Source organism: Sander vitreus, chromosome 9 (assembly GCF_031162955.1).
Source record: "Sander vitreus isolate 19-12246 chromosome 9, sanVit1, whole genome shotgun sequence".
Lineage (NCBI taxonomy): Eukaryota > Metazoa > Chordata > Actinopteri > Perciformes > Percidae > Sander > Sander vitreus.
This window is the reverse complement of record NC_135863.1, coordinates 13,602,208-13,629,937: the sequence shown is the minus strand read 5'-3', so window position 1 is coordinate 13,629,937 and position 27,730 is coordinate 13,602,208. Positions and strand designations below refer to the sequence as shown.

Below are 27,730 nucleotides of genomic sequence, written 5' to 3'. Positions count from 1 at the left end.
TTTTGATGATGAGTTCTTTGAAATTTGTGCTTTGGGGACAAGATAAGATAAAATAAGATAGGATAGACTTTATTAATTCCACACTGGGGAAATTCCTGTGCTGCAGCAGCTCAAAAGCAAAAAATGTGCACCCATCAGAATTACACAAATACACATTAGATAGACATAGGAGAAAAAATGTACAGAAAGTATTATAAGAAATAGAAAAAACATAGAATTTCTTATAGTAATAATAGTAATAATACAAAGATATTTCCACAATATACACCCTTATATAAACAGACAGCACGTATACACAGATATAAATAGATGAGTAAGGTGTGGGTGAATAGAAATGACATATTGCACAGTTGGAGGTGAAAAAAGAGACAATTAGTTATGGTTTCAACTGTCACTATAGTTATTGAGTTTCACTTTTTTGACTTTTGGCAGTGAGTTGACTTGAGCCACTTAAACCTGCCTGTTTACTGGAGACAAAAAAGTAAGAAAACATGACAAACAAGTATTAGGTGCAAATTGGCAGTGACAAGTGATTACAAACACACATACACACACCAGCACAAATATATGTATAGTATGTCTTATTTTGTTTGTTTAGGATTTAAGAATCTATTTTTTCGATGCAAATTATTTCCTGGGAACAAGATTGAGCAAAATGATTCTTCTGATTGATCGAGAAAAACATCTGACCATGAGCATGAAGGAAGAGTGGTAGTTAATCATTGCATGTTTTCCACTGAAAACATTTCGCCTGTTCCTCACAAATGCCTCTTTATACCCATTCCCTGTTCAGGCACGTGCATCACATCATGTATTGGCTTTAATAGAAAAAAATGCCAGAAATTCAAAGAGGAAACAGTTCAAGTGGATCACATTGCTGTAAAAAAATATACACTTTTAGTTATATGTGGGCGTGTAAGCGTACATTATTTCTTCTGTGCTTGGTAACACGTAGCCAGATTAATGAGTCACTGCCTCTCTTTCTTACACGAACACTCAAACTGTCTGAGGAGAGATAATCCTAAATTGGGGCGATTTTTTTTTATTGTTTTCGTCTGTTGATGCTGCAGTTTTAAACAATGAATAAGAACTATGTCTCATTCAGGATTACAGCTCATAAATCTGTCCTCACGAGATTATCAGGATAATTGGCATTTCTTGTGTTGTAAGAGTTTTAAGACGCAAAGGTCTGAACTTTGTACTCTTTGGTAGCTTGTTATTATTGGTGATTAGGAAATTAAAACCTATTCTAATGGGCGCCTGGGTAGCTCACCTGATAGAGCGTGCACCCATATACAGAGGCTCAGTCCTCGACGCAGCGGTTTTGTTCCTTTGCTGCATGTCATTCACCCTCTCTCTCCCCTTTCAAGCCTAAGCTGTCCTGTCAAAAATAAAGGCCTAAAATGGCAAAAAGTACATTATTTGTAATTAATAAATGTTATGAATCAATCTTTAAGAAAACGTAAGCCAAAGGAAATAAAGTGCACAAGGTTATAACTTTTTTAAATTGCTGTGTGGCCAAACAAACATAACTTCTATTTTACTTGTTGAAGTAGGATTAGTCTCTGTTAGTTGCAACACTGGTGGCATATGGAAGAAAGGGAATTAAGATTTCTTTGGTGGCCTTATGTTCCTCTGTGAGTTTCTGTCAGTTAATATACACATACAAGTTGCAATACCATATAAACTAAGATTGTACAAAAAAAGTTGCTAAGCATCAAAATATTTTGGTACCTGTGTTGCAACAGTCTTTGTCAGCTCTTTCCTCCCTGTTCTACCATACAATAAAGACAGTATTATATAATCTCAGGATTTTGTGTAATAACTGAACTCTGAATTCCCTCAATAGGCTAACTCTGAAGGAATTCATGACGTAGTAAAAAATATCAGGATGAGCATGCATAGCTCAACAGAAAAAATACACCCAATGATCTCAAAAAATACACCAGACTAACTCAGAGCTCGTTCTCTGAATCATGTATATTTGGAGCTAAAAGGAGGCTTATGTGGACTAAAAAGGGACAGAGCACCTAAACACACACACACACACACACACACACACACACACACACACACACACACACACACACACACACACACACACACACACACACACACACACAGAGTCATGTAACACACGATGGTAATTTAACTTTATTTAACACTTACTTTTATTAGCAGGCAGACACAGGGAAATAAATGGTCCAGGTCAAAACTAACAAGCCAATGTGTGTTTCCCTGGAAAAGGAGCCCAATAAATCTCTAACCATACACAAGGTTCACGTGCATATTTCATCATTTCAGTTTCAGGCTGGTCAAGTTGCCCTGAACCAACCCCATGTACCCTTTTCTCTGGGAACCCTTTTTTTTTTTAGCAAGTGCTGAGTGATGTTTGGTCAGTCTGTTTGTTTATTGTGCACTCTGAGACCCCACAGTGCTTTGCTACAAGAGGTCTCCCAGGTTGGGCTGCTGAGAGTGACCGCTGGCTAGGACCCTGGGCCCCAAAATACAGCGGTACAAGGCCTGTCTTGTTACTGCGGTGGTACACTGAAAGTGGACCCAGCATGCTGGCTTGTGACGCGCCGCAGCACAGCCTGGTAGTCTTCGCCCTCAGACCAGAGCAAATAAACACGACCAGCTACACAAACACTTTGGCTGGGGCTGCCCACACACAGCCCGCTACTAAAGGAGAGTACATAAGTATAGAGGGCTTGTTGGAGCTGATGTTGCAACATTGTTTTCAGAAGTTGTATTCAGGTCCATTTAGAGAGAAATAAGAAGTAATGTGTGGCCAATAGAAACACATAATCTGGAAACAAACTGATAAATATTTTTTTTCAATCATAAAGCCACAACCTTCAAAGGAGGCACTTTAAAGTAGTTTTCCACACAAGTAATCTCACTTATATAATGTTTTTGCAAATGAAGTCATAATGTTTTGACATTTCATCTGTTTTTTCATCCCTTATGAAATGCAGCAGTAAAACAAATCTAATTGTGTATTTTATTACTGTGTGCCAACCCACATCTACATTGAGTTGTTTTCCATCTCCTCTGTCTTATCTGAGGACTGCATTAAATTGTTTTCCTCAGACAGACCTTGTGAGTCGGCAACCGGACATTGTGTAACTGTGTAATTCAATGATTAGTCAGTCATAATCAGAATAATACGACAAAGCTTTTTTCAGCCTCCTTGTTCATCACCTGTGTAATAAACTTTACGGTCAGTTGTATCGCGTTTTCTCACACAGTTACGTGGTGATTGGTAGTGTTTTTTATGAGCAATAGAACTGCAATAAATTAAAGACAGACATAATGGGAACGTGGCCTGTTGGTTTAAGAGATGAGGTAGAGAGGTCACAGGTTTGATCCCTGGAGTCTGTCCTTGAGCAATACACTAAACCTAAAATTAGCACTTTCTCCTTTATATTCTTACTGCCATTTTCCACAACTGCAGTTCTGCATTGTGCCACGGAGGGTCTAAGGATGGAGGATGTTGCGTGTTTACTTAATCTGCATGAATGTGCATATAATGATAGGGGTTAAAGTACAGAAAGTAGCAGTTCATGAGAAAGTAGTGAAAATGTGAAACAATTTGGATGGATGGATGGGTGAGAGCTTACAGGAAATTGGGGGAGAGAGATGCAACAAAGTACCCCAGCTGAACTTTAACCAAGGACTTTGAGATTACATGGAATCAACCCCCAAGGCCACTAGGATGTCCCACAGTGAATCTTCATGATCCGTGGTTGAATCCAGATCTGCACTAAAAAATGATTTTGTTTTGTGGCTCATGGTCTAACTTTCCACTGTATATTTCAGTGGAAAACAGGTCAAAACATATTCCTCCGTCAACACTTTTTGCTTCTTTTTGCAACACAACAGCTTCTTGATCAGAACTGACGTCACTCAAACATAGGCCAACATCATGAGCCATTTTCTTTTTCTTTGTGTCATGTGTTGATCTTGTGACAAACTACCATGCAGTCGAGCACAAGCCTCTTTGATAGCCTTTATTGAAGCAATAACCTCTAGTCATCAGTTCATTGCTAATGAGTCACTATCAGGGAATAAAGTCATCAATACAGTGTGGGTGAAATCAGGTGAACAACTTACTTACAGTCAGTGTCTAAAAATAAATACTTAATTAATTAATAAATGTCCTTTTATCCAAAAAGGTTTCCTCAGTTTTACTGATGGAGGGGAGTCCAAATAATTTAAACCCACCTTACATGTTACAATACAGCTGCTGAAGTCACATATGAGTCATCATGGTCACACAGTATGAATTTAGATAGAAATCACCTGGGCAATGTGTTAAGGGGGCATTACATCTCACATATCTCCTGATAAGAGGTGTGGCCTCAACCTCCTTAACTTCTATTTCAACCATCTTACATTTCTGTCCAAAATGTGAATGTTTCTGTCCTGCTTTAGTGTGTGTGCTGCAGTTACAACAGGACCTTGGTATTACTAAGCGATAACCACATCTGGTGGAAAAACACAATTATAGTGCAATTGTAAATCTTAAAGGTCCCATGGCATGAACATTTCACTTTATGAGGTTTTTTAACATTAATATGAGTTCCCCCAGCCTGCTTTTGGTCCCCCAGTGGCTAGAAATGGCGATAGGTGTAAACCGAGCCCTGGGTATCCTGCTCTGCCTTTGAGAAAATGAAAGCTCAGATGGGCCGATCTAGAATCTTCCCTTTATGACATCATAAGGGGGAAAGGTTACCTCCCCTTTCTCTGCTATGCCTGCCCAGAGAATTTGGCCCACCCATGAGAAAGACAGAGACATCATGGCTTGCAAACGAGCTAGAGCGTGGCAGTTGGTCAAGGCCACACCCCGACCCTCCACCTTGCCCCCCCTCTCTCCTCCTCAATAGCATTTAAAGCTACAGACACAGAAATGGCACATCCTAAGTAAAGCTCATTGTGGGACTGGCTCTAGTGGCTGTAATTCTGCACCAAGGCTGAATTTCGGGAAAGAGACTTCAGATATATAGTATTAGGGGACCACTAAGGCCTATATAAAAGCATCCAAAAAGCAGCATGTCATAGGAGCTTTAAGGGTCAAATGTCAAATAAAGAAATTCAGTTGAAGGAAGATGCAGTAATCCTACAGCTTTAGTCTTTGAAGCAAGTCAAATAAGATATATGGGAAAGTAGAAAGAAACTGGAGATCATATCTGCTTCTCAAAACAATTGTGTACATTGGCCTTCAATGACAAAACACACGCAAGAATGAAGGTTAGAATGGGAGGAAAATGAAGTCCAAATTATGAAATGCTAGATACTAGACAGGAGTGTATTTCTCTTAATAATTGAATGTGTTTTGTTTTGTGCTTTACCCTTAGGGGTCACCATAGTCATGGGCCATGTGTATGAGGCATTTCCTGCTTCCTGGACAAGACTGGATATGAATACTGGCCACCAGAAAAATACTTGTATGTTGTACTGGAAATTCTGTCTATATTAGCACTAGCTGGTTTGAGAGATGTCAAGCCTTTGCTGAAGGAGTTTTCTGTAATGATATTACTGGTTGGCGATTACTTTGGCAAATTTTCTTGTACTTAAAAGTTTGTCTGTCAATGTATTTCAGCCCTTTCAGCCCATCTTTACGGTCAAGGATGTCCACCCAGAGCCTATTCTGTTCAAGGTTTCTGGGAGTTTTTCCTTGCCACTGTTGCTCATGGGGGAATGTTAGGTCTTTGTAAATTATATTGTGATCTATAAAAGTTAAATAGGGCCCTGAGATAACTTCTGATTTGACACTAAATAAAATTGATTTGAATTTACACTAAATTGGCGAAGTGTGCTGTGACTAACAAGTTGAAAGTTGACTTCCACATAGGACAAGTGAGTTAAGCCTGATTGGATGTGGCAAATATTTAATTGTTATGCATTACATGGTTATACATCAGATTTTCTTCCAGCAACAGCATTGTGAGATGATTTCCTCTATTTTACATATCATTTAGTTCATGATTTTAGTTTCACTTTAGTTCAGTTTGTAGTTCAAGATTTGAGATTATTATAACTTATATAATAATACGTTTTAATTCTATACCGTCTTGAGTGTCCTGATGTTGTTTGTTTTGTGTGATGATGCAATTACTTATTGGGATTAATAGTGTAGCTAGACTAATTTATTTATCTTGATGACCTCAACATGTGCCAAACTGTCACCAAACCTGTAGGCTACATTTCTAAAGACTGCATTCACAAGTTGTTCTGTCATCTTCGTTAAGCAACAGTATGCCAAGTAGCCTAAGCAGTGTGTAAAAAGGACAGGCTCTAAAAAACATGTCGGAGATAAGTGATTCATTCAAAAACAAAAACTCCTGTCATGCTTAATTGCTTGAAGTCAATGTCTGGCTGTATCCTTTTATAGAATGAATGTTTCAGACTTTAATACCAAATAGAAATAGAATTTTTCAACAGAGTACAGTTGCTTCTGTCAGGCGAGTTCGTTGTTTCATGATGGCTGTAGGCTAAATGCAACGGTAAATACAAATGTTTACTTGTAATGTTACTTGTATGTATACTAACATAATTATAAATCTTACATCACCCAAAACTAACATCTGTCGACAGCTGACAAACTCATTTCTTCCTCTACCTGGGGCAAGTCCCAGGATGGCAAAGGCATGTCCCGCCCTACTTTGCCTTACTCTGCCTCTGATTGGCTTACCTTGACCTATCCCTAGCCAATCCCACTCCTCTTGCCTAAACCTAACCAGCCCAACCAATGAAGAAAACGAGTACTAGCCAATCAGAGGGAACGTAGGGCGGGTCATTTCATTGGGCGGGCCAACGATGCCATGCCGTTCTCTTACAGTTTCTTTCAATTGCTTAAGCACAATTTTGAAAACAGGGACTGTCTTTTTCAAAACACTACACACAATTAGCACAACCACACACCCAATTAGCAGAACACCTCAGACCCTTTGCAAAATGAAACACTCTTAAAAACTATACACTATTTTATAAAAAAACATTTTGTTACCATATGAAACACACACATTTCATTTGACTTAATTACGTTTGAACCAGATAAACACTGCTGTTGCTAACCTAAAACTTTTAGCAATTCTACTTCTCAGTTTTTAGAGTACTGTAAATGAAGTACACAGAGCAAGTACAAATATACAATAAGTTCATCAAACACTACACAAGATCAATGCTGCAGACTAAGGAAAATATAATTTTTTTTCTCTCCATATACCCAAATCAGTCAACATGTCGACATGGAGAATCAACAACAAAACAAGTCCTAGTTTTCATGCTACTACAGCAGTGTGCATAACACTGTTAGCACCGCAAACAACAGACAAACATAAAATACGGTATCCAGTACAGGTTACAATCACAGAAAAAACAACAACAAACAAACAAATGATCTGAAAAAGTACAGAAAATACTAGACATTATCTCTTCGCCTAGCTGGATCTGGCCAGAGAATTTCATCAACATCACAGGCAATATTCTCATTGGCAAGACAACCTTCTTGAATGTCGAATCCATCCTTGCACAGCTGGGGCGTCGACTTGGTCACAGGCGTCCTCCATGGCCTGAATGAGGGGTACCAGAGCCTGGGGCCGGAAATCGTAAACCCTCGCGTGAATATGGGCCTCCTTCCTCCTTGTTGTTCTCGACCCTCAATCCTCAAATGTCACAGGGAGGGGTATCAAAAGTGCTGATATGGTGCATACAATGAGCAGCTGATTACTGTAACTGTAGACAGATTTTCTTTTACCTGTTTCCTTGTCGAAATATCCTTATGACAGATGCCACTGTATATCTAAGATTTGGCTGAACTCTTAGTCCAGCCTCCCTCAGCATCAATCCGTGGTTCACAACATGGTCCACTAGTGTTGCGTGACTTTCATTTGATAAATTTGGTCCTCTTCTTCTTTGAGCATATTCTCCGGCTTCAGGTCTTCCTCTCCCTCTCCCTCTTCCTCTACCTCTGTGGATTCCCCCTCTCACTCTCAGTCTTCTTCTTCTGACTCCTTCCATTTTGGTTGAAGGCAGGTGAACTTACCTGCTGCATTTTATATTGTGCTTAAACCTGATTGGTGTGTCTACAATTAAGCAATCATGTGTTTGCGTACCTGGTGGCTGTGTTTAACCAATTGGTTCATGGGTGTGTTCATTTGAAAGCCTTTGCTTTGAATTTGCAAGGAAATGACATCATGATACATTTCTGTGTCAAATGCATACAAGTGTGTTTAGTGTTTTGCAAATCACTGTGTGTAATGTTTAGCAAAAAGTGTGAAGCTGACAATGTGCTTACAGTTATGCGAATCTAGGCCAGTGTTTTGCTCCTTGAGTGTAAGGTTTTTCTAATTGTGGGAAAGTTTTAATTTTAGTGTGTAAGCAATTGAAAAAAAACTGTAATACATCCGTGGGCCATGCCTTCGCCATCCTAGGAAAAAAAGATTGGCCTACAGGGGGTGGGACGTTAACCGGAAGCTAGGACGGCGTCGGCGACAGAAATAGTTTTTTAGCCAAGTAAAACTAATTTAGCTATTTTATAATTGTAGACAGCCTCACCAACTTGCTAGACAGTACATTAGATAGGAGTTTGTGGCGTCGTTGAATTAAAATGTTGACATAACAGAAAACTAGTTCCCCTTAATACCCAGGATGCATTTCGCCTTTGCCATCTTGTCGAGTGGTTGGGTTAGAAGAGCGGCAGCCAGGAGTTAGCCACCCGTTAGCTTACTGCAGCTGTGGTAAAGTGGTTATCTGTCAGCTAGCTGCTAGTAGCAGCTGCCAAAAGTGAGCTGTCCACACGGCAAGAGGCAAAACTTCACCGACTTCGAGACGTTTTCTCTGTCTACCGCTGGATTATATGTTCTTTTTGGAAAGCCAATGGATTTGTTTACATCATGATGTCGCACATGCTGGTACCGAGGTAGGGAAAACTAGCTAACATCAGCTAATTTAGCTAGTCGGCGAGAAATACATCTACAGCTGAGAGGGAAGAGTGGGCTGCGAGACCGGGCCCGCCTCAGACTAAAGTACCGGTGGCAGCTGCTGAACAAGAACTTTGACAAGGGCCTGTTTGAAACTCCGCTGCCGGGACACAAGGAAGGCCAACCGGGTGTCAGAGAGGCCGGAGGAGGAGGACGGCAGTCGCCCGTGTGCTGTGACTGGACACCGCTGAGCGTTTCGGGAATTTCGCAGGGTCTGGCCCCGGTTGAGAAACTTTTCTCAGACAAGAGAGAGGAAGAGGAACGGTATGGAAACGTCCTGTGACGGTACGTGTCTGTGTCATATCCCTCAGCTGTGAATTACTTCGCAAGGCATTAGTCCAGCACTTTATTTCATCTGGGAGCAGACGGACTTGACGCATATAGTCAACATGTCGAAAATGCCGGCGAAGAAGAAAAGTTGTTTCCAGATCACGAGTGTAACGCAGGCTCAGGTGGCGGCCAGCAGCATCACCGACGACACCGAGAGCCTGGACGATCCGGACGAGTCCCGGACAGAGGACGTATCGTCGGAAATATTTGACGTTTCTCGGGCCGACCTCGGGGTGTGTGAGATGAGTTCATCCGAAGAAACCTTAAACAACGTAGGAGAGCCTCACGAGGGCCAGCCGCCCACCACAGGTCCTGTCAACGGGGGACTCTGTTATAAAAGTATGGTCACTGGTCGTGTCACCCCACATAATTTAGGAGGAAGTGCGCCTGTGCCAGCTGCAACTCAACCCTTTGTTCCGAGCTCAGCCACCCATCCGTCAGTCAGTAATACAGTCAGTAATTCTACCACTGTCTCTACCAATGTGGCTCACGCAACTCCTGTTAACACCAGCTGTAGTTCCCGTTTCAGGGTCATTAAACTTGACCATGGTACTGGAGAGCCCTTCAGACGGGGTAGGTGGACTTGCACTGAGTTTTACGAGAGAGACTCAGATTCAAATGTTAATCGAACTGTGGATAGCATAAGGCCAACTTTCACCCTTGATCACAGTATAGACAGGGACAGTGGGCTAGGGGCCACAAGTAACTCAGTGGTCACTGGCAGTGCTTTTTCCGCACAGGTGTTGGAGAACACCATGGACAGTGGCTACTCCCACCCTTCAGAGCCTCTGCAGCAAGGCTACAGCTTGGCTCCTCAGATAGGGAGCGGAGCAAGTGCCTTCCAGCCCACAGGGTATTCAACTACAACATCACAGCAACCTCAGGCTCAGGTCAATATGCAGCCTGTTGCTCCCCAGACCTTCCTCTCTAACAGCGTCAATGGTGTGCACCATGGTGCCATGCATCAGATGTCTCCCATTATGCCTCCTGCCACGCAGGCCCAGCAGTTTGCCTATTCTACTCATCCTACTGGCCTCTCAGCAGGCCAGCCAGACTTTCGTCAGCAGCACTTTGTTTCAAGCACTCAGAACCTTCCCATGTCTACCCTCCTTGTGGGGCCTCCTACCAGCCAGGTACCATTGTCTCTAATCACCCCTGCTGGTCCAGGAGCCCAAGGGCTGGGCGGAGAGGGAGCCTCCGCCCAGGGCCTCCTGCTGCAAATGGGCAATACGTCAGCCATGGCACCCATCCTTCCAAGAATTGGCCAACAGCAGCATGTCAACCAGACTCAGCCTTCAGGAGGGTTAGGCATTGCCCCAGCATCTTCCACCACCACCACCTCCCACAGTGGTGTCCAGAATGAACCTGCCACAGTGCCCAGTACCACCAACACCCTTCCAGGAGTGCCAAGTCAGGCACCGGGCACAGGAGGACTTGTCAAACAGCCCCAAGGAGCCCACGGAGGAGCAACAACAGGCCTTCCCTCTGCCTTCAGTAACCAGGCAGAAGACAGCAGGCAGAAGTCTGATGCCCTACCTGAGTCCAGTGCTGTTGTGGTGCCAGGGAAAGATGCTGTAAAGCCTTTCTTGGGGGATGGCCTCAACCTGCCCACTCCTTCTGTCAACAGCCTGTTTGGCATCCATATTTCCATGGATGTGGATGAGGACAGGTAAGAGGGTATAATATAAAAAAGACCTATGTGAAATGAGTCCACTGCCATAAATGTTGTTTGCTGCTTTTTTTTTTTGTTCAGCTGTGGGCATCAGTAATGCAATATTATGGCATTGATATTGGTTTGCTGGAGAGGATGAGCAAAAGAAGAAACAGTCTTTTACTGTAGCAGCATTGACAAATTGTTGGAGATAGTAAGTGTGTATCTGGAAGTTTGCCCTCATTTTAAACATTCTTGTTGCATTCTACTGCAGTGTGATCATACCCTGCACTGTGGAGAACGCCTCTCCCTTCACCAGTGCCAAAATTAAGCACACTAAGTGTACTTAAGGAAAAATAAAACAAAACTAATTTTTAAATTCTGTTTCTATGTGTAAAGTAAATGTAAATTGAGAGGAAGGAGGGGTAGTGAGCTTATGAAAAGTGGCAGAGACGGGAGGAATATTCTGTCTTTGTCATTAGTAGGCGACCGACAAAACATTGTTTAGTTACTTGCCTCTTTACACACCCACAGCCCCCTCCCTCAAGCTTCCATTCAACCATACAGGCTGCTTGGGTTTAGGGGGCATTAACAAGCACTTGGAGATGTTACAACACATGCAGTAGCTTTGTTTTGTAGCTGAGAAGGGAATAACTCCCCAAACGTAGGCGGTCAGTTTTTTTTTTTTTTTCTTCTTTTGTCTGTCTAGGAGAGACGGTTAGCATACTTCCCCCTGAGCAGCAATCCCAGCTCCCCAACTTTATACCTTGTAAATACAGACTCTTCGCTTGTATACAGTACTCCTCATATGTACACACTATAGCTATTTTTAGGGTCTGTCGGATGGCAGTCACACAGCTTGAGCTGAAGTGTTGCCACTCATTGCCACAAGCAAGCAGAGGAGAGTTGGAGAGGTGATGTCTCAGCCAAGAATGACCTAGATGAGAGCTGTAGTGTATACACACACACACACACACACACACACACACACACACACACACGTGCATAGTCTGTCCTGTATTTATTTTATTTATACCTGTGTTTTTCAGTGTGCTCTGTTCTGTTCTTCAGTGCATATTATGAATAGTACAGCCAGAGGAGGTGTGTGTGTTTTGGGAGGTTGAGGCCTGATTTTTTTATTTTTATTCTTTTATTTTTTTTAAATCACTCATAGTTATTAGATAGTTGTTAGATATTCCTGAAGCTAATTACTGTTTACTGAGGGGACTTTATCCCAGCAGCATCACACATGGGTTAGTCTGGCTCAACGGATGTAGATTGCTGGGATAAAGCTTGACGGCGCGTCTCTCATGTGCCGGATGTCCCTCGCCATCTCTATCGGGGCTCAGCGCCGACCAGTACTGTTGTGATTGTTTTAAATAATTACAAACCAGCCAGAGTGTTTGTTTTTTTTGTTTTTTTTTTTCCCTTATCCCAGAATTCCATAGCTGAGAAAATAGGTCTGGCAATGCAAGACTACACATGGGTTGATTGTGTGCATAGGGGAGAAACATTGTGTGTTGTCACAAATTTCATGAAGTGTGTGTGTGTGAGTGAGAGAGAGACAGACACATCAGTGGCCGTCTGTGTAGCTATGGTGATGCTGGCAGCAGGGCAGGACAGGACGTGTCAGGGAGGTGGAGAAGACAGACAGACGTGCGCACAGACTCACACACTTGTTGCAGTGCCGAGCACGTAAGCCACCTGTGTCTGTAGCAGCGATGACATGGCCAGACTGAATCAGCAGGACGATGTCTGCATTCTACTCTGGCTCTTTAGATGAGTCCTCGTTAGGCCTGTCCATGTTCATGTTGACACATCAGCTTAACAAAGTGTTGACTTGTGCTGAACTGTTAGGAGGTTTAAACTCTCTTCTTCTTCTTCTCCTTCTTCTCTGCGAACTTGCTCATTTTTCCATTAGATTGTAAATGATAGAGACTTGTCATAAGTTAAAAAGGAAAAAAAAGCCTTGTGAAATAGGGTCCCATATAGGGCTGCTATAATTAAAGTGTAAAATTTTATGTCTTTTAAATCAGATTTAATTCACACATCCTTAGTCCAGTCAGTTAGTCTGCAGAAATGTTTAGAAGATAACTTCCATCATTTTTAAAACCAACACTATTGTTCAACAAAATAAGAGAAACAGTTTGGGTGCAAGTTGAGTCAACACCAAACTGAACATTGCTAAAAACGTTCCTGTTGATCACCTCTGCACCAAACGTTTGTACAACGCATCAGCATGCTTGGTAACTATAAAATGAGAATGTTAGACAATAACATTGTGCATAGTGAACCACAGAAATCACTGCATGCACAAAAGCTATATCTACACAACTTTAAAAAATAATTTCTTCTATAATGAAAAGTACACAATGGCAACTTTTATATTAAGACTGGATAAGCCCCTATATCTCCTATGCACTTTGCCTAAATAATAAGAACAGTGGAACTGTTTTTTTCGCTTGCATTCTGCCCCCTGCATACTTACACACTATGTAAAATGTTGGTTAACCTGAGAAAAAAAAAAGTTTTGGGTGAGGTTGTGGGGCCCAAAGGCAAGTTGGCAGTCATAGGCATACTTAAACTGTCATCAGTTGTAATTAAAATGCCTTGATAACTTTCTTGTAAGAAAAAAAAGACAACAAAGATTTCAAAGAACGCACCCCAATATAATCGGACGGATTTTCGAACTCTTTTCAGAGGTGCATTGTTCTGTGCACGAGCGCAGCCTCGTTGAGGAATCTGTTCCAAGTTTCATTGTTTGGTTCTGTTTTGAGTTAGAGTCCATCACAAAAGTGGAACAAAGCATTGTGGGTGTGGAGTTGTGAGATTAGAATGATTTCCCCTCAGCTTGGAATAGTTAGCATCTCTGCTCGGCACGCTGTATCTCTGCGTATCTCTGTATCTTTTTTTTTTTGATGGGAGCAGTTTGGCCTTTAACTTAATTACTCCTCCCAGGACCGACCACCCTTGCCCTCCCCTTGTACTGTCTCAATTAGAATATGAATTATTAATCCATCATAGATTGTATTTCTCAAACTGAGGAACAGTGGTATCTTTATTGCGCAGTGGAGAGAAATGTGGTCTGGAGTTTATAGTGGTATACAATTTACTGTATAACATTACCTTTTATCCAGAGGAGGAGCAGAATAACTGAGCGAGAACCTCATTGATTAATCTGATTGATAATGTAAATGACCCAATTATTAACCTTTTACATGAATTATCTCCACATTTTACTACTCTGCCTTGCTTTAATTATCTGAAGTATTTGCTCGAGGCCTGCACTCACTTCACTCGATCCCTCATTCTTCCTCTCCCTGAAAACAGCCTGACACTGTTGGTTGCTGTTTTTCATGGGGCATTTCCAGTGTCCCAGTTTTACTGGAACACAGTTTGACTTGTTTTGACAGGGCTAAAAATGATACTAATGTTGTAGCAAGTGAATATCTGGTGTGGGTGATGAGAAGGTAGGAAGGTGGTAAGAAGGTTTGCACCTGCTGGCCTTTTCAACATTACCCTGCCTCACCTTTGTGAATATACACAGTCACATTTGAGAGTGACCCATTTCAGCCACAGTCTGCTGTTGGCTACTGAAGAGTATGAAATACAAGAGCCTTTGTGAAGGTTATTGTCCCTAGTCAGAATGGGGATTCAAACCCACCACCATTTAGTCACAAACACAGTTTTATAAACTTACGTTGGTTTCCGTCAGATTAAAAGACTGCCGCTTGTATCAACAAGCAAACCGATAAACATGGGCCAACAAAAGAAAAGTAAACCATGCGCCAAATTTACAAACCACCTCACCATGTCTGATAGCCAACATATGATGTCACCATGTAACTGTGGAAACTCAAATACCCACAAGATTAATTTCTCCTCACACACATTGAATGTCACATAAAGTTGTAATCTGATTGGAAGCTTTCTGAAAGGTCAGCTGCAAAGTGTGCATGAGAGTTCAACTTGGTGGAAATTGTGAGTCGTCCACCTCCAACTGGGGCTCCTGCAGTTCGGAAAACAATGGTTGAACTGGTGGAGAGTCATTTTGTGAAGAGACACTTGCAGTGCGCATCCTTTTTCATTTGGACAAACTTGACTTTCAACAACTTTTTGCATGCCTAGAGTGATAACAAATGGTTATTGACTGATATTTTACACCACGCAAATGCCATTTTAATTGAACTTTATTGTAGAAGAGCCTAGGCCTGCACGATATTGGAAAAAAACTTACATTGCGATATTTCTTTCCCCTGCGATATATATTGCGATATGAAAAAATGACTAATTTTTACAAGAGGACATAAATAGCCCTATTTAGAAATACTAAATAATTCTCAACTACTGGGGTGATTTTGTAGGGGAGTGCATCTACAAAGAAAATAAAAATGAAAAAGGATGTTTTGTTATGTGAACCAGTCTTTGTTGAACTTTAATGCTTTACAAAAACCAAAGCAAGTAAGTGCTGTGATTACTCTTCTGAAGTGATTTTGGAGAGGGACATTAGGAAGAAATAACCTGGTTGACTGACATGACACTATTGTATTCATATAATATCAATCCAGGCTAAAGTGAATGATATTAATAATGCATGCATGTTGCTTCCTCTAAACTTCAGGTTGTGGTCGACTAGCGGGGCCTGCTTTGGTTGTTTGATAAATTGATTAAAATAGATCATGATTGGTGGTTTGCTGTGCATGCAGACCCTGCGTGTCACACTCTTCAATAAACTGTGTATCCAAGAGCACTTAAATCAGTGTAAATTATGTTATATCAGAAACAGACTGCTGTTGTAGATTAGTGTTACGTTTCCAGCGTCGCAGCTCCGAACCATAACGTTAGTTGGGACAGACGCCTTGTTTCTTTAGGCTAACTATGTTAGCTTTAGCCTGGCTGGTAGCAGCTTTCTGCGGTGAAAAATGGCCGGGATATGTCATGATTACGCTGCATTAATCAGGTGATTTAGTTTGTCTTTGCAGCGAACATAACACACTGACTACTGTAGCTTCACTACCCATGGAAAAGCATGTGCATCACTGTGTCAGCGACAGCTGCCGCTTACGGTACTTTTCTACACACGGAGAGCCCCCCCCCCGTCGGACTAACGTTACGTCACATGACCACCTGTCTTAAAGGGGAAGGGTCTGCCGGTAACACTCATGGAAAAGGAGAACGGTGAAAGTTTACTTTTTTATCAAGCAGCAAAGAAGTTGTAGCGCCAACATCGCAACGTCCTGCGATGTGACTATCGCGCATGCGCACATCGCGATGTAGACAATGAAACAAAATATCGTGCAGCCCTAGAAGAGCCTACCTCCATTGATCGTTAGTCTGAATATGCACGCATGTTCAGTACTTGTACTGTAGCGCCTCATTTTACCTCTTGGCAGTTTGACAGTTTAACACAAAGGGGGAGGGTTTAGGTGTGTGAGTGTGTGTGTGAGTGTGTGTGTGAGTGTGTGTGTGTTTTGAGGGTTGTAGTGTGGTTGCCGCAGTGCCTGGAAACAAGGGAGCAGCTTATTTTCCACAGATAGCTGACCTGCCTGAACTTCCAGGGGACACATTCCAGGAGCCCTGAATGGCTGTGATTGTGGGACGCCCCGGGCTGAGCAGACGGGTCTGCACCAGCTCTGTTTTTGGGCTAGACCACTGGCCCTGCCTCCTCTCAGTCTCCCTCTAATGTGTCTGTTCTGGCTCTTTTCGTTTTTGTCAATCCCTAACTGAGCTGTTAACACTCTCCCACTCTGCTGCTAAACTGCTGATGCATTTTTTCCCCCCATTCACATTGTCTTTTCTAGTTTTAATTAACCAAGGTAGACGCCTCAGTTCATAGACAAAACTCTCTTCTCTTTGCTTTTAAATTGGGGTGAAAGTTGGTGTTGAGCAATCCCCAGCATTTTTGTAAAAGCATAGTAACTGACCGGAGTTGGCTTTTAATGATGTCTCCTCAAACTATCCTCGTATTGCTCATTAACAGTTTTCAACTAATTCTGTCCAAAGACAATGCTCCTGTCCTGCACACAGGCAGAGCAAAAATAATGTCTTCATTTTGTGATAGTACAGTAAATTTGGTTTGATTTTAAAACATGCCAAACATGTAATATTTTTGTAAATTTTCAAAAATCTGACGAGGCCAGCGGTGTGAGGCAAAGTGGTTGACTAAGTTAGCATAGCAGGACCCACCCTGTTATCTCAGCAAGATGTGGTCAGGGGATCACTTCCAATTAGAGTGGACCTGTCAAAGCAAGTAAACAACCATGCTCCTGGCGGCCTACCATAACTAACTCAATTTGTGCTGGATGCAGGGCCATTGAATCAGCCACAGAGTATGTTGCAGGCTGTTACAGGAATAAGTACAGTGTTTAAACTGTTGGTCTTTGTTCTACTTTCCTAAATGGTCTCAGTACAGAACAGGTTAGACCCCTTTTTTTTTGCTTGTTTGGTGTATGTTAAGTATGCACTGACTCATTTGTTCTTGTTACCAGTCTGTACTTTGTACATTGAGAGGGGTGGACTACGTAGAGCTGATGGATTATTTAATGCTCCAGTGTATGTGTTGTAACTTCAGATGTTAACAATTTGAGAATTTAGTGACTCAAGAATATATTAACCAAAAATACATTTGTCTTTAGCGTGTTCTTATTTTACACATCGGTTCCGTCTGGTGGAAATAGTTTTATTCAGAAGCTGGATGCCAAATTTTCATACAATAAGGATAACTGACCAGGGGCCGGTTCCATAGAGAGATTTTAGACTGGTCTGTCGTGTTATGTGTTTTTATGTTGCTCTTAGATTAGTCTAATGCAAATTTCACAAAAATGAAGACTATTTTAAGGCTAGCCCCATGACTAAGAGCCATGTTCCCATGCTAACAATCAGTGAAAAAGAGAAAAGTATGGCTCATAATTAGTGGTTTGCTAACAACCTAACATTACCTGTTGAAATATTCAGCAGAGATATTGTTAGTTGTTTTGCTTGTCCAAGAAAAATTATCCTGTGCCACTGCATCTCAGTTCTGCTGCTGCTGGAGTCGGGCCTGTGTGCTTTGAAGTAGGGCTGCAACTAACGATTATTTTAATAATCGATTAATCTGTCTATTATTATTAATTATTATTATTATTTTTTCGATGAATCGGTTAAAAAAAAGCATTAATTTACATCAACTCAATACATACTTACATACATACTTGTTGTTTTAGTTAATAGTTGTGTAAAGGTAAGTAACCCAAAGAGCGCGCGCACGCACACACACACACACACACACACACACACCACACACACACACACACACAAGCTTATTCTTTAAATTATTACCATCATTGTAGTAAGTGCAAGTTAAGTTCATTTGTACACCACATTTAAACACAGCTTAAGATGACCAAGTGCTATAAAAGAACTTTTAAAATGAAATTAAAAAGTACAACACACACACACACACACACACACACACACACACACACACACACATATTTGTCAACAATAACTGATACAGGACAAAGCACAGAATATATACATGATAATAGATTGAAAAATTAATGGGCCACAAAAGTGAATAATAACGTGTCTTCAGTCTTGCCTGCTTAACTACTGTTATTAACCAGTAGGGCTTTGACTCCGACCTTAGTTATTCGAATATTTAAAAAAATAATGATATTCGAACGAATATTAGGCAGCCCTTAATATTCGAATTTCGAACCTGTTATGGGCATTATTTTTTGTAAATGTGTTTGCTTGTAAACCTTGTTTTCAATTCAGATTCCGAGGCTTTTTCACGCATTTCGAAATGTAACTACACGTCGCAGCGTCGCTCGGCCACGGCTTGGTAGCTCATTTCCCCCGACTCATTTCCTGGTTCTCTTTCTCCATAAACAACGTAAAATCAAGGACTACCTGCTACAGGTTTCCCACCTTGGTCAGAAAACACAGGGGAGACGATTTGTTTTCCTCACTATGTCTCTAGAGTCGCTACTCGCTCTGAAGCTACCGGTAATCACCGTCACTCTCTCACAACACGCGCACACACACACACCGGCTCGATGCACACACCGGCTCGATGCACACACCAGCGCATAAGTATGAACATCAGACCACTTACGTAGGCTACGGTGAAAGCTCCGAAATTCCTGTCGAAAGCATACTGTTTGTGTTTAATCCAGAGTCTGACTTTTCATTTAAAAAAAAAAAAAAACATAATTGCCTGCCTATTGACATTGACTGATACACTGCCCTGTGGTGGACAGAACATATACAACTTATACCAATATAGGTCTTACTGAAGGCATTTAATTGTCAAAATATTATTAATAAATATTCGAATATGATTTTGGGGCACAAGTCAAAGCCCTATTAACGAGCTAACGCTAGCTTGTCATGCTTGTCAAGCTGGATAACGAGTAAACGCCACACCAGCACCAGAAGAGCTACTGGAGGGACGTTAAGTTCCTCACTTCAAAACGGAACAAAAGTAGGATTCTGTAGTGACTTTACCCTGCTGTTGAACTCCCTTCCTCCTCATCAAGGACTCCAACATGTTTACGTGTTAGGTGCTGAATCATCACCGTGGTGCGCCTGTGCCAATTAACACGTTTTCGATTTATTTAGTGTGAAATGCTCCCGCACCTTGGATGACTTAGGTCGTACAGATTTCTCTGCCTCTGCCATGTGTTTCAGAACAACGTTACGGGTCTCTCCGGTCGCTCTCCGTATTTCCTCTACCCCCGCTCTGCTCTTTTTTTCTTTCGCGCTGCTCTGCTGTCGACAAAATTTTTTTTTATCTCTGCGGCTGAGTGGCGTAATAGTTGCACGACACAACGACTCGATAATGAAATTCGTTGACAACTTTTTTAATAATCAAATTTTATCGATTATATCGATTCGTTGTTGCAGCCCTACTTTGAAGCGGTTCATCGGTCAGACTTTTTTTTAAGTCTTAATTTACCCAGACTTAATGGCATTACCGGGAGGTCATATAGTCGCGATGAATGTTTTTCTCAGACAGAAAATCATTCATTTACAATAAGAGAATATGTTACAGATGCATCGTTGCATTTCAAGTGTTGCATACAGTAGCTTAGCCTACTTTGGATGTATCGTGAGCTAAACTGGGTAACAACGTCATCACTGTCACTGTGTCACCAGCCAAAGCATTAAGAGTTTGTTGTAGCAACCAACGTAATAATAGCAAAGATTTATATAGCACATTTCAGGAAACCCATCGACGCTTTACACAAGTAAAGGGGGACAAGGGGAAAGAAAATAGACAACACAAACACGGACCAAAAAGAAATAAAAACCCTTCGCTAAATGGAAGGGGGACTTAATTTAATGTTGGCTACTGACGTACAACCACATCTCGCATTGTAGACTTATTTTATGAATGATATAGACATATTACATACTTGAGGGCCAATCCGGGGTCCCGCAATTGTCTCCATCTGTTGAAAGCCCGACCGAAGTTGACTCGCGTTTTCCCCTGTCGTCACTTTTTCCTTCTTTTTTTGTGATTGTCCTGCACCAGTATCAGCCATAACTACAACAGATCACTTAAATAACTAAAAATAAAATTAAAATACAACAATGCCTAGCCTATAAAAATAAATCTTCTGCTACCTTTCACCTGGCTGGATATGCTAACACAGGCTTTTCCGGTGTTACAAAAAAAATCTGTGACCCTTCAGAATGTGTTACTGTAGCGCCGTCTACCTGCCGTATTCATTCATGTGAATACGCAGGAAAAATCAAACCCGAGCAACGGCACTAATAAAAAGTACGTAAAAATAGCGTTCTTTTCACTGTTAGTCTCGTTTGCTGTTACAGCTCATTTAAGATCATTACATGAAAAATGACAGTTACAGAAACACTAAAAAGTTACATGTAGTCACTTAAAGATAGTCAAGAACTAGACAGCTTGGAGCAGCGGAAGAGTTTAGAAGTCTATCTGAAGTCTGACCATTAGTTTGATCTAAGCCATTGTCTAAGCATGAAAAACAGTAATACAAGTTGTTTTCATACGACAACGACAGAATGTTGAAGTTCATCCAAACTAAGCCCAGTATGCAGTAGCTATACCTCTAACAAGCTCACTTTGGCTGTTTCTTGTGACATTGACATATGGGGGCTGCTGTGGCTGCTGACCTAAAACTGCAGCATGGAGCACACAATGGAGGGTGATATGTTAACGGACTTAAATCAGTTTGAACTGTTTGGCAATACGATATTTAAGTGTGTCTAAAAAAACACCCTTCTTGACATCTGTGTTGCTTCAGAGTTTCCTCAAATGTCACCCTTCGGATTTCCGTTTTTGTTGTCTCGTTGGTTTACAGTAAAGTCAGATATTCTGACACAAAATTGAGGAAGTGAAAGAGCGAGAACAAGCACTGGGCAGAACTGGCCTCATCTCAGAGTTTGTCTTATGCTAATGATGAGCAATAATAAATCTCAAAGTGCAGTGGTGAAAAATATATTTCCTAGCAAGTAACAACATAATAGGGTAGGGGTAAATGAAGTGGTTAGGTGATTCAGCAGTTCTAGGACAATGCCTTTTTGTAGAGGCTTTTAAAGCTGACTGCAGATCAGAGCTTAGTCTTCAGGCATTGAGGAAAATATTTGACTAGAGGTCTGTGGGATATAAATGTCTTTAGCTCTAAATAAGCTAACCAGTTGCTGGAGAAAATGTTGAGCTGTGTGTCTCAGCTATTCAGTCTCCCAGAGTGTGAAGCAAGGGCTGAACAACAGGGTTTCAGTGCCTGGCCCCCCCTGGAGACTGAGTTGACTGAATAGTGAGTAATGAGGATGTGTGGAAAGCATGGCAGGCAGATGCATTTGAGTCATCCATTCTCTTCTGTGCTCTTGCTTGCTTTCAATGGGTGTCGTCTACTGATCTGGCTCACTGGTGCTTGTGACTGTTCATCTGTTCTGTGTGTGTGGTAGTATGACTGAGATTGGCTAAGCGAGTTGAAGAGAGGCTCCAAGTTTGAAGAAAGAGTGAATAACAGATTTTAGGGGGTGCTCATGTTTGGCTTATTCTCGGCGTCTCCAGGGTCTTGGAGTTTTTTTGTTTTCTTCAGTTTCTTTTTCATTTACCAATCACTGCCTGCCTTGTTTTTTTTTTTTTTCCAGTCCGTCCCAAACTTCTTTCTAATGGGTTATCTATGGGAACTTAAGTCCACACACAGTGGGACAAATCACTTCTAGGATAGAAGTTATAAGATATAAGATAATCCTTGAATTCAGTTTTACTGTTTTAAATGTATGGATGCCACATTTCTCCAATGAACGTTTCTCTCTTAACTGAGAAGTGAAGGCTAAAGGGTTGTGATACTAAAGCCAGACTGGTACTACATTTTATATTCAGGCTTACGGTATATCATTATACTGTGTATCATATATACTTTTTGAGGGATCTCTTGAATTTGATTTGATTGAACAATTAGGACCAAGATAAAAAAAAATAAACGTGAAATTGGCAGAAAAGGGCTGCAATGAATGATAATTTTGATTACTGACGGATCTTGCAATTATTTTTTTTGATTATTCATCGATTTATTTGTTTAAGTATTGTTCTAAAATTGTGATGGATTTCCATCACATCTTCCTGAAGGTGAAGTCCTTAGATAACCAAGTCAAAAACTAATTTCTTTATCTTGACCATCGTATCACAAAGAAATGCAGAAAATCCTCACAATCGAGAAGCTAGAACTAGGGATCGTTTGGCATTTTTGCTTGAACAATGACTTAAACAATGAATTGATAGCACATTTGGTATCACTATAAAATCTTATCTTGTCAGGTTGTGAATGTTTAGCACAGCAGTGGATTCACTCGCAAGTGTTTTTTCTTTTTTTCTTCCACAAGTTCTCATCAAGTAAGTAAACATGAGCACAACCTGCTCTGAAGGCCAACTAAGGTTATGGCTCTAACATCGAGGCAGGCGATGCAAGTTCTTTTAAGGTGCTTCAGCTGAGAAAGGCGCAGGTTTTGCTAGACCTACGTTTCCTGCTTTGCTTTGAAGTCCGCTTTCATATTCTGTCAAACACTTCCTCTTTTGTCTTCCTCTTCTTTTTCTCGAATCAACTTCATCTCGAGTATCTCCTCTTGCCAGCGGAGAACCACTCTCTGCCCCCCCACACACACACCACCTCCAGTGTCTTACAATGAGCAGGTCTTTGCAAGGAAACGGACGTGAGTCATTGTGGCTGGGTAGACTGATAACGGTTTATTCGCTCATTCGAAACGGCTATACCAAACAGATGGTACCTCAGCTTATCACTCAGTCAGGTTTGATTTGCCTAAACTCGTCCTCTTTTTCACCCAGAGAGGCCATCCAGAGAGTCCATTATATACTTTATTTTCTAGCTTCCAACAAATAACTTCCTGTAATTATGTGATCATGTTCTAGTGTGTGTGTAACTACTACCACTTTTCATAACTCTTTGTTGAACTTCATACTGTTGTGAATCAGACTCTGCTTACTTGATTTCTTTAGCAGAAATGTTATGTTATCTTATGTGAACCATCATCAGGCATGTTGACCTCTTGGTTAACACTATGGTGAGGTGTGATGACTCGTTCATTTTGAACTTTCACACTATCATGCCTCTGTCTCATCTGAGTCAGCGTCTAAGTTTAACATGTTAGAACATTTCACCCATATTCGTATCTATCTTACAACAGTCAAACAAAGGTGAGAAAGTGTTAACTGAAGAGGGTCACTTAAAACCACCTATTTAGTTGATATTTATTTTTCATTTAATCTATCAATTCTATTTTTGATTTCTACATTTGGTGCCCCTGTGCGCTGCTCTGCCACTTTGCTATTTTGCTACCATCATATTTTAAGAAACACTTTAAGTGTAAGGGCATTACCAATTTTGGTATTTGTACAACATTCAATTTTATATGGTTCAGTACGTCGGTTATACAATTTTTATACCGAGAAATGAAATGTGTAATGTTTTTGTTAAATTAAACTAAAGAGACTAGAGAAAAACGGAAGTAACACAGTAGAGATGAAGTGTGATCAGGGTTGCAAAGGGGCGGAAATTTTCTGGAAACTTACCGGAAAATTTCCATGGAAAGTTTAGCTGGGGAATTTTGGAAACTTTCATGGGAATTAATGGGAATAAATGGGAATTAATGGGAATAAACTGGATTATTAATATCTGGATGTTGCTTTTAGCTGGGGAATTTTGGAACCATTCCAATTTTGATTTACTATGGTTAGTGGGCTATACAATTAACACACATAGGTTAATAATAGCAATGGGTTATGTATTACACCCCCCACCTAAAAAGTATTTTAAAAACTAAATGTTGGAAAGTATGTAGTAGCCTATGTTGATTACTGCGTGCGTGCGTGCATGTCGTTGACGAATATAGGAGGACATTCAACTGAAGTTGCATTAAATCAGGTTGTTTTAACCAAGATTATGCTGCAAGATGGGTTTTTTTCAACTTCATTTAAGTTCCCTGTTATAGACTAACAGTATTATAACAAGCAATATTAAAAATATCCAGTTTATTCCCGTTAATTCCCATGGAAAGTTTCCAACTTTGAAAATTCCCGGAATTTTGCAATCCTAAGTGTGATAAACGAATTAGAGGATTTGTTTGGCTCAAAGAATGCCCAACAAAGCTAGGCAGAACTGCTTTTTTACGTCCAACCTGTCAAAGATGTTTGGTGCTCTGCGCCATGGATGTATTAAGAGAACAGCGCCCCTCTCTCTGTCAAAACGTGCAGAGGCGAGGACAGGGAAGCTCGCGCTTAGCACTCTCAGGTTCCAAAATATGGCTCCAATTGATTTAACGTGAATCGGTACTTGGTAATCGGACGTAATTCGGAGTTGGGTACCCAACCCTAATCGTTACCGTAAGCATAATGTGCACTGTAAAATAATACATTTTCAGACATTGTTAAGGATTAAATCTAAAAAGGAGTATCACCTTAACAGTGATACACATGATAATGTTATACTACATTCAGCATCTAGGCCCTCACTCTGCATTATCCTTTTCTCACATACAAAGACCTGTAAAGGGAATCATGGCACTGTACGTGTCCTGTACTAGAGCAAGCTTTAGATCTAGATAAGTTTTACATAAGGACAGTCGATGTAAAGCTTACAAGACACACCCAATGTACTGTATGTGAAAGGAGTTGCATGTAATTTGTCACAAGAATCTGTGGTGCTTTATCTGCACAGAGATAAATGCAGAGAAACTAGAAAGTATGGTATAACAGTTGCAATAACACTGCCATGTTTGATAAAGTGAAGTGTGTAATGTTGTCATGTTTTTTGGATAGAAAATGATTTAAAGCGCCCATATTATGCTCCTTTTCAGGTTCATAATTGTATTTTAAGGTTGTACCAGAATAGGTTTACATGGTTTCATTTTCAAAAAACACCATATTTTTGTTGTCCTGCACAGCTCTCTCTCACTGCTGCAGATCCTCTTTTCACCTGGTCTCTGTTTTAACTACAGAGTGAGACCTCTTTTTTTCTTCTTCTTCTGTACTATCTTTGATTGCACTCGCACATGCGCAGTAGCTCAGATGTAGATCATGTCAGCTAGCTAGCGGTCAGTTACAAGGCAGGATTAGCTGGGAGACTTCTAAATGAGGGCGCACATGTAAGTGGTTCTTTTGTATATTATGGTGAACTTGTTTGTGTTGTAGCAGTGCTTTGCTATTGAGAACGAGGTAGCATGCTAGCGTTAGCTAACGGTTGCGGTTAGCCTGCTCGTTTCGGCTTGTGACGTCACAAGCCGTGCCGAACAGCTCAACCGGAGACTGAAGGCAGGACACATTCAGAAACCGTATCTCACTCAAAACAGCATGGATGGATTTTTTTCAAAGTTGGTATGCGTGTGGAAGCACCAGAGACACAAAAGAACACCCCAAATCCCAGAAAAAGTGTTTTTTTCATAATATGGGCACTTTAAAGAGACAAACTGCCCTGCCGAAAGCTGCTAGGAAACCGGCTCATTCTCCCACTTAGGCCAGAGTGAGAGTGTTTACTAAATGGCATACTAATTCATATGCAAGCTTTTCCGTGATAGTCTAGTCATTATAGTGAAAACGGGTAATGTATCTTCCAACTTGAATAAATACAATAAACATTTCATTGAATGCCTTGTTTTAAAATGGTAAAAAATAAAACCTAATCTTCCTATTTAGACACATTATTGTTAATAGGTAAAACTGTAAATTAGAGTGATGAATCAATCACCAGGCTTATTGCTCAGCGCCAGAAAAAGTCACCGGAGAGTGACCGGCCAGTGTTATTACACAGCAGCTGACAAGCTGAGACAGAAACAGACCTAAGGGCCAGTATGGCAAAGTTCACTTGGCCAGCGTCACGCTCCAGGAACCAATTCTACACTTTATTTAACCGGCAGAGTCAACCAACTTGAGCCCTGCTGGGTGAAATTGAGCAGATAGGGTGGCTTTGAAGCTTCACGGTGAGGCTATCAGCTGCCACCCAGCTGAATGAGCCACCCCAGATCCTAAATTATACTGACTCATCGGTACTCATGGTAACAATTATGTGTAACCCGAGCAGAAATTAACACCCTCTGCTTACAAGAATGCTCATATCAGTGTGACATATTTTACTCATCCTTCACTGCCTTTATCTATTTGCTAGTCTTTGCTATGTTAGCTATGTGTTCGAGCCTGCCTTTAACATTACTAAAGCTTGAGCTGTGATCTTATTTACTGAGGTTTTTTTAAGTTGAGTGAGTCATAAACACCCCAGAAACCTCTCTTCTCTGTCCTACCTGCTGTAGCCTCCCATAGGAGAGTGAACAGGGTTGTCTTGTCTAGAGCCCGACCGATATATCGGTGGGCCGATATTAGGCATTTTCCAAACTATCGGTATCAGCATTTATAATGGCCGATAAATGAATATATAAAAAATAATAAAATACGACGAAACACCCTTCAACCATGTTATGAGTGTTGGCGTTGCATAGTTTGTCTACCAGAGGGCGCTCTACAGCGTCTTTGTTGGCAACGCTTGTGTTTAACCCTTTAAGTTTCATATCTTCAGTTTGTATTTTTATACATTTTATTTATCAGAACTTTAATATATTTTGATGTTCCTCTGTTCTGTTGTGACAATAAAACAAACAAGTTTATTTTTAAACTTATCAAATCAAACTTAAGTTATCATATTTTAGTGAGGACTCATAAATAAGTACACATAACTAATCTGTTTATGTTTTGTTACACGTTTCTGGATTTAAAAAATATATATATTGGCCGAAATATCGGATTTTTAAATCACCAAATGTTTGTATCGCTATCAGCCTTAAAATCCTTTATTGGTCGGGCTCTAGTCTCGTCGGAGGTGGTTAGCTGCACAGCTATGACTCTGCCTGACTCGCGTGTGGCTGCAGGCTTGGCCCCATGCACAGTGTTACGTCCCTTTTTTGTTTGTCATTGAGCTTCTTCCTCGCTCTCCCACGGCATCTCCTAATCACTACATTATGAAAAGAACTCCAACTGCTGGGTCACATCTCATCCCTCTGCCCGGCTTCAACCCCGAAACTTTGTATATTTAACTTGATATGAACAAGGAGAGAGTTTTGTATACATGCCATGAAGATAAAGATATATTTTCACATGTGCATTCAGCAACATCAGAAAGTCAGCTGCATGAAAAAAAAAAAATTCAGGAAAACAAAACGCAATTCAAAACCCAGTGTTTGCAACGTGTTTAGTCTTTTGTGTCGTGTCGCCTGTCCTTATGTTTTTTTT

The 27,730-nt window shown here is 40.9% G+C and overlaps 1 protein-coding gene across 2 annotated transcripts in view; it reads left to right on the top strand.

Moving 5' to 3' along the window:
* The first annotated feature begins 8,571 nt into the window (after positions 1–8,571).
* Positions 8,572–27,730, top strand: part of tsc22d2 (TSC22 domain family 2) — a 43,405-nt gene continuing 24,246 nt past the window's right edge. The window contains exon 1 of one of the 2 annotated variants that reach the window (XM_078258808.1): positions 8,572–10,986. In XM_078258808.1, the coding sequence (XP_078114934.1) occupies positions 9,377–10,986 (1,610 nt within the window). In that variant the 5' untranslated portion in view covers positions 8,572–9,376. The remainder of the gene's footprint in view (positions 10,987–27,730) is intronic. The other variant, XM_078258809.1, reaches the window with a different exon arrangement.